The 6965-nt window shown below is 32.1% G+C and overlaps 1 protein-coding gene across 1 annotated transcript; it reads left to right on the top strand.

Moving 5' to 3' along the window:
- Nucleotides 1-3904: 3904 nt before the first annotated feature.
- Nucleotides 3905-4683, top strand: LOC107815832 (lachrymatory-factor synthase-like). The gene has a single exon (XM_016641472.2). The coding sequence runs from the start codon at nt 4100-4102 to the stop codon at nt 4583-4585; it is 486 nt and encodes a 161-aa protein (XP_016496958.1). The 5' UTR covers nt 3905-4099; the 3' UTR covers nt 4586-4683.
- The last annotated feature ends 2282 nt before the right edge of the window (nt 4684-6965 follow it).

Below are 6965 nucleotides of genomic sequence, written 5' to 3'. Positions count from 1 at the left end.
AGTTATTTATCTCCACGCAAAGTTAAGGGCTTAAGGAAATAACACTTTCAGGATACAGAGACGTATTTTTATGAGTTGGGCAACTAATAATTATTGAAGAACTCCTTACTTCTCATATTCTATGTAATTACAAAAGTTTAACTTTTCATGGAAGAAGCTTAAAGTCACTGTCAAAGAACTAATTATAAGTCATCACAATTAAACAATTGATAGCTCCATGTTTGTCATTCTGTAAATTTGTAGTCATCACATTATTATTATTATTATTATTATTATTATTATTATTATTATTATTATTATTATTATTATTATTATTATACTACATGAAAACTTCTCAATCGATTAATCAGTTTCTCATTATCCATTTGTTTAAGTGCTTTCTTTTAGCCACACAAAGGCTCAACACGTTACGAACTTCCCTTAGAGGGAAATGATCTCTCCATTCTCATGATCAATTACGATTTAAACAGAAAAGATGATCTTACAAAACATCCTTTGTGTTTTATTTATCCATCTTTTTTATTGTAGTATTTTTAATCCATCTTCTAGGGAAAAAAATTATATAATTAAAATAATCTAGTGAAATTTTACAAGTGGAGTCTGGGGAGGGTAGTGAGTATGCAGACCTTACCCCTGCACTGAAGAGAGGTGGAGCAAGGATTTGAAGCTTGTGAGTATGGTATTATAATCCTTTTAAGTTACTGGGTTCTAAATTAATAATTTGTATGCATTCAATGAATTTCTTAAGACAGATATAGAGCCAGAGCAAAAGCTACTGCGTTCGGCCAAACCCGCATTCCACACTCTAGCTCCGCCCGTGTCCCGAGGAGTAGAGATGTTGTTTATGAAAGACCCTCGGCTCAAGAAGACAAAAAGAGACAATATATCAGTACCATCAATAGAAACCATAAATATAATAACAACAACATAAGAACCAGAAAATAAATGAAAAGCAATAACAAAAACAAGTAAATAAGGCTCGGTACTATAAAAAATAAAAAAATAATGTGTACACAATTAACCACCAGCAATCCAAGACGAACGCTGTCAAACTAGCCTACCACCTATTTGAATGAATAATAAAATCGAATCTCCCTTTCTTTATTGAAATCATTTCTATCCACAAAATACTCAAGAACTAGCACTCCATTAGCCTCCCCCCTTTCTCTCTATGTATGATACTGACACCTTTAAATATTCCATGAGTTTATAAAATAGATAAAACTTCTTTAAGCCACCAACACCACCCAAACTACCACAAAAATAAAAGGAAGATGGAAATTGATGATACTAATTATGTCTGCCGCTTAGCTGTGGCCTGTGGGGCATAGTTTTGGTGCCCAAAGCCCTCAAAGAGACAATTCAGACCAGACATTACATGAGTTCTGCTAAAAAGGAATTTAGCTGTGTGGAGCATAGTTTTGGCTGCCCAAAGCCCTCAAAGAGACAATTCATACCAGACATTAGGCAGGCGCTTGGACATAAAAATAAAAAATAGTATTTAATGTTAGGTTAAAAAATGATATTTAAAAATTGAAATTATGTTTGAACATGCATTTCACTTGAAAAAATATTGTAGTTTTCTGAGTGGGAAAAAAAGTTTTTCTGAAAATTCTAAAAAAGTGATTTTTTGGAAAACTCATTTTTGAATTTTTTTTCAAAACTTACAAAATTTCATGGAAAAAGATATTTTTTTAAAAAAAGAATTTTTTTTATAAACAAACGGGGCCGATATAACTTCTGCACTGCTAAAAAAGGAATTTTTGGACAAAGTTATCATTTTAGCCTTCAGATATATCTACTGGACCACTGCTACCACTGGCAACTACAAACAAATTCCCTCATCAAAAGGTCCCCTCCCCCATCCCCATCTTAAATTAAACCCACGCATTAATTCAATTTAAGTACAATAAATCTTGAATTTTTTGAAAGGAGCCTCGACATTATTATAACTTTAATACTCTTTACATCCCACTATTAGTACCTACTACCTAGCAAAGGCGGACCCAAGAATCTAATGCGATGGGTCACAATATTCTATTTAATCAGTGCTCCCTAAAGACTTTTAGCGTTGAGGGTGCTTAGTGATTTAAATTAATCATTTTCAAGGTATATACATTTACATATACAAGATTTCTGCCGAAGCTTACAAGATCCGATGACCGCTCAACCTAAGCCATAGGTCCGCCTCTGCTACCTAGTACTCCCTCCGTCTTAAAACACTTGTCGCATTTTTCTTTTACATGCTCCGTCTTACAAAATTTTGGTTGTATTTTGACTATTTTGCCCTCTTGTTAATTTCCAAGGATCAATAAATATTAATTGAAAAGAACAAGGTAAACTACTTTTTCTTTGGCATGTGAACTTACAAAATCAGCCCATTGATATAATTAATACAAGGGTAAAATGAGAAAAAACTACTTAATTTTATCTTCATTAAATAAAACGATAAGCATTTTCAGACAAGTATTTTGAGCAAGGACGATAAGTATTTTGGGACGAAAGGAGTAACGTTTAGAAGTTAGATTTATCTATGGTTGTCCAACGGGACTGGCCGTCCCGTCCCATCCCGTCCCACTTCATTTTAAATGGGATGGGCCAATGTTAAACGGGACACGAGATGGGACGGGACGACCATTCATTTCGTCCCATCCCGTTTCGTCTCATCCCGTCCCGTCCTGCCTGTCCCGCGAGTTTTTATGGTATATTTGTGGGATTTCTGTCGTATTTGGTAAGTATAAAATAAATCCAACTTATGCACCGGACATTAATGAAATGATTGCAAAATTTAAAAATTATTTTTTCTCTATTCCCCATGTTTATTTAATTTCTACAGTACTTAAATCATATTTAAAATTAAGAGGTGCAAAGGGACTTGTTCATAAAATTTATCAAAATTTAGCAATTCAAGAAAATGAACAACAATCTCTCGAAGACTTCCAAGCTAACATATATTTTTTTTATGAATTGCCTTACCCTCTTACTTAGTTACTTAATGACTTGAAATTGTATTAAATAAATTATAACTCTATTATAATTACTAGAATATTTCATTACAAGTATTTTGTTTTAATATTTTATAATTCTTTACTTAGTTTCCTAATTTTTGTTTTAATATTTAAGTTTATTAAATAAGTCAATAAACTAGCCGTTGCAAACTTTAAAAACTTAGTCATTGTCAAAAAATTTGTCGTTGTCAAACTTAATGCTTAAATAATTTTTTTTTAAAAAAACAGCCCACTTAAGGCCCGCCATCCCGTCCCGTCCCGTCCGGTTTGTTAGCGGGACGGGATGGGACGACCATTTCGTTCCGTTTATCCCGTCTTGTTTCGTCTTGTCCCGACCAAATATCGTCTTGTCCCGTCTTGTCCCGTTAATTTTATTCCGTCTCGTCCCGTTGGACCGCCATAGATTTATCTATTTTAGAAGTGATGTTTCACTTAAAATCATGAAATTCAAAAGAAACCACAGATTTGAAAAAGACGCCATATATATCATGAATAATTTGGTTGCCAGGTATCATAAGTTTGGCCGTTAACACTAATTTAGATCTAAATCGGACAGACAGAATACCTTAATATAAATATTCCAAGCCGTCCATAAAACTATGATCAATTTTCTGACCCACCGACATTTATGGGATCCTTAAATCTAGTTTAATCAAATTAAATACACAACTAGGCACTAATGACAACCCTTAATTTAATGTTATTAATTAGTAGTACGCAAATGGTTTTACTTTTACTTTTTGTCTTCTTAAAAAAAAGAAGGGCAGCCTGATGCACTAAGCTTTCGCTATGTGCGGAATTCGGGGAAGGGCCGGACCACAACGGCCTATTGTACGCAGTATTAACCTGTATTTCTACAAGAGACTGTTTCCACGGCTCAAACTCGTAACCTCCTGATCACATGACAGTAGCTTTACCGGCTCCAGCAAGGCTGCCTTTCTTTTCATCTTCTTTAAGCATGTTGAAATATCCTATTCAGTTAAAGGTCACAATCTTGTAAATATAAATATGACAAGCTGGTGGTAGTGCTAATCTTTGTACCAAAAAGGTCGTTTTCTTCTTGTTCATTTCTCCTTCTTTTTGGCTCCTCCATGGCAGCCCAACAACAGTCCAAATGGGAAGGAAAAGCCATTGCAAATCTTAAAGGGCCAAAAGCTGAACAAGTATGGCCTCTCTTTGAAGATTTTTTCAACTTTCAAAAATTACTACCTACCATTGACACTTGTTACCAAGTGAAAGATGGACTTACCCGTTGTTGCGCTAGAACCTTGCCACCTTCATCCGACGGTGGAGAATCGATCATCAAGTGGTGTCACGAGAAGTTATTGGCTGTTGACAAGATCGAACGGTGTCTAACCTACGAGGTGTTAGACAATAACATGGGAATCAGGTCGTATGTAGCTACGTTTAAAGTATTGTCAATATCAGACGATACTGGTGATCATGAGCTTGGGTGCCAGATCGAATGGTCGTTCGTTGCTGATCCGATTGATGATTTGACTTTGGAATTTTTCTTGGGCTACGTTGACTCTTCCCTACAAAGCATAGCTGAAAACATTGAGAAAGGTTTAGAATAGGTGATTTTGGTAAAAAGTAATTACCTGATTGTATAATATTATGTTTCACTTGGACAAGTAACTAGTGTTATTTTAAGAAATGGATAATGGTTCAGTTTTCTGTTTGGAAGTTCTTGACCAGACAAGAAGGTTGAGAATTTGATACTATTGTTTATTGAAAAAGAAAAGAAAAAATTAATTTTATTAAACATTTCACACAAAATACTGGAGTAAGAGAGTGGTGATGTTTTGGTGCACATGCTCCACGAGAACTATAAGGTGTTTTTGTCAATAATAAGTATATTCCAAAGAATTCCCTAACTGTTATACGTAAAATGGAACTGTTAAGAGCTACTGTTGCATTTGGTTTTCTAGTTCCTAAAATTAATTGGGGCTCACTAGCTACAGCAATTACTAATAGAAATAATATATGCATTGGCCTAGAATACCAGTATATATTTGAAAACTTAAATAAAATAAATACTGGTAAGATGTCAATGGGGACAAAGTCAAACGACATGACAGCATCTAAAGTGTATTATCGTTCGGATTATGTTTTGTTTTTTTCTTCTATTTGGATTATGTTTAACTATTCTAAAAGGGAATTTCACCCCATTATGCCTCTTTCAATGTTTTAAAGTCTAGACTGTCTAAATTATGTTCACATTCAGGATTTCACCCCTTGTGTTAGGAGTTCATTACTCAAATGGTCACTCAATTATCCCAAATTATCTTCTAAAGTCACTTTATTTTCGTTTGTAACAACAAAGTCACTCAACTATGCCTATGACACTTAGAAGGTCACTCAACTAAATTTTTCAAATTTTAGATTGCCAAATACCTATTTTACCCTCTAAATTATAAACATTTATCTTCTTTATATATTTGTTTAAAATTTTTAATATTATAATTTTCCCTTTTTAATTTATATTATGGACTTACCTATAGAATAAATAATATTATTTAAAAATTAAAAAATTAAAAAATATTTAAGCATATTTAATGCTGGAAAACAAAATAATGAGCATAGTAAAAAAATTAATTAGAATAATTTATTAGCAATAATAATTTTAGTATTAACAACAAAAATTCAAAAATTTATTTACACAATTCAGAATAAAAGAAAATAAAGGTTGTAAAATATATATTGCATGCACGTAATATAAAAATAATTATTTAAATAAAAATATTTTTATAATATAGATTATATATTCTTGAAAATTATGCTCAATTATATTATTATATTTCTACCAACTTTCCGACGACACAAAGTTATATCACCGGAAAGCAAGGGGACTATCTGTATAGGGTAAAATATGCTATGTTAAGTCGTGCATGGAATATATATAACATAATTGAGCATAATTTTGAAGAATATATAATGTATATTATTAAAATACTTTTATTTAAATAATTATTTTTATAGTACGTGCATGAAATATATATTTTACAGGCTTTATTTTCTTTCATTCTGAATTGTGTAAATAAATTTTTGAATTTTTTTGTTAATAGTAAAATTATTATTACGAACAAATTATTCTAATTAATTTTGTTACTATGCTCATTATTTTGTTACTCCAGCATTATAGATACTTAAATACTTTTTATGTTTTAATTTATAAATAATATTTATTTATTTTTAGGTAAGTCCATAATTTAAATTAAAAAGAGAAAATTATATTATTAAAAGGTTTAAAAAAATAAAAGAAGATAAATATTTATAATTAGAGGGTAAAATAGGTATTTGATAATCCAAAATTTGAAAAATCTAGTTGAGTGACATTCTTAGTGCAATAAGCATAGTTCAGTGACTTTGTTGTTACAAACGAAAGTAAAGAGACTTTAGGAGATAATTTGGGATAGTTGAGTGACCATTTGAGTAATTGACTCGTGTCGTTGCTCAAGTTTGATTTGCAGTCTTTTATGCCCAATTTTCCTAAAATCATCTTTTCTTTAGACAAGATTTAAACATTTTATAGAAGTGTATAACCATTCTTAAAACAACATTATAGTATTTCTCAAAATCTTATGATCTGTTTCAAAGGTTTGCGATAACTAAGATGTCCATGGAATTAAAGCAAAGTTGAATGACGTTTACGCCTTTTCTTCAACAAACTTATATCACCCATCATGTTGCTAACCAAAAGCTTTCACTTCATCAAAACTTTTCTGTTGTGGAGAAGAGATTGTGTTAATAGAATACATAGTACTGGCTAGAGAGTCTATCGCGCGCTAAGCCACCATTACCTCCCCCCCCCCCCCTCCTCCCACAAAAAAAAAAAAAAAAAAAAAAACCATTGGGAGTTATCCAAGTTTTACTACTACAAGATATTATACAAGCTTTGGATAATTGGAATCATCTTTGTGATTCCTTTTGGAGAAGCTGCTACTAAGCTGGATA

The sequence above is a fragment of the Nicotiana tabacum genome, chromosome 1 (assembly GCF_000715075.1).
Source record: "Nicotiana tabacum cultivar K326 chromosome 1, ASM71507v2, whole genome shotgun sequence".
Classification (NCBI taxonomy): Eukaryota; Viridiplantae; Streptophyta; class Magnoliopsida; order Solanales; family Solanaceae; genus Nicotiana; species Nicotiana tabacum.
Note: the sequence above shows the minus strand (reverse complement) of the source record. Positions and strands in the feature narration are given on the sequence as shown.

Excerpts from the sequence above, each read along its gene's own strand:
- LOC107815832 (XM_016641472.2), top strand. The coding sequence starts at position 4,100 with ATGGCAGCCCAACAACAGTCCAAATGGGAAGGAAAAGCCATTGCAAAT.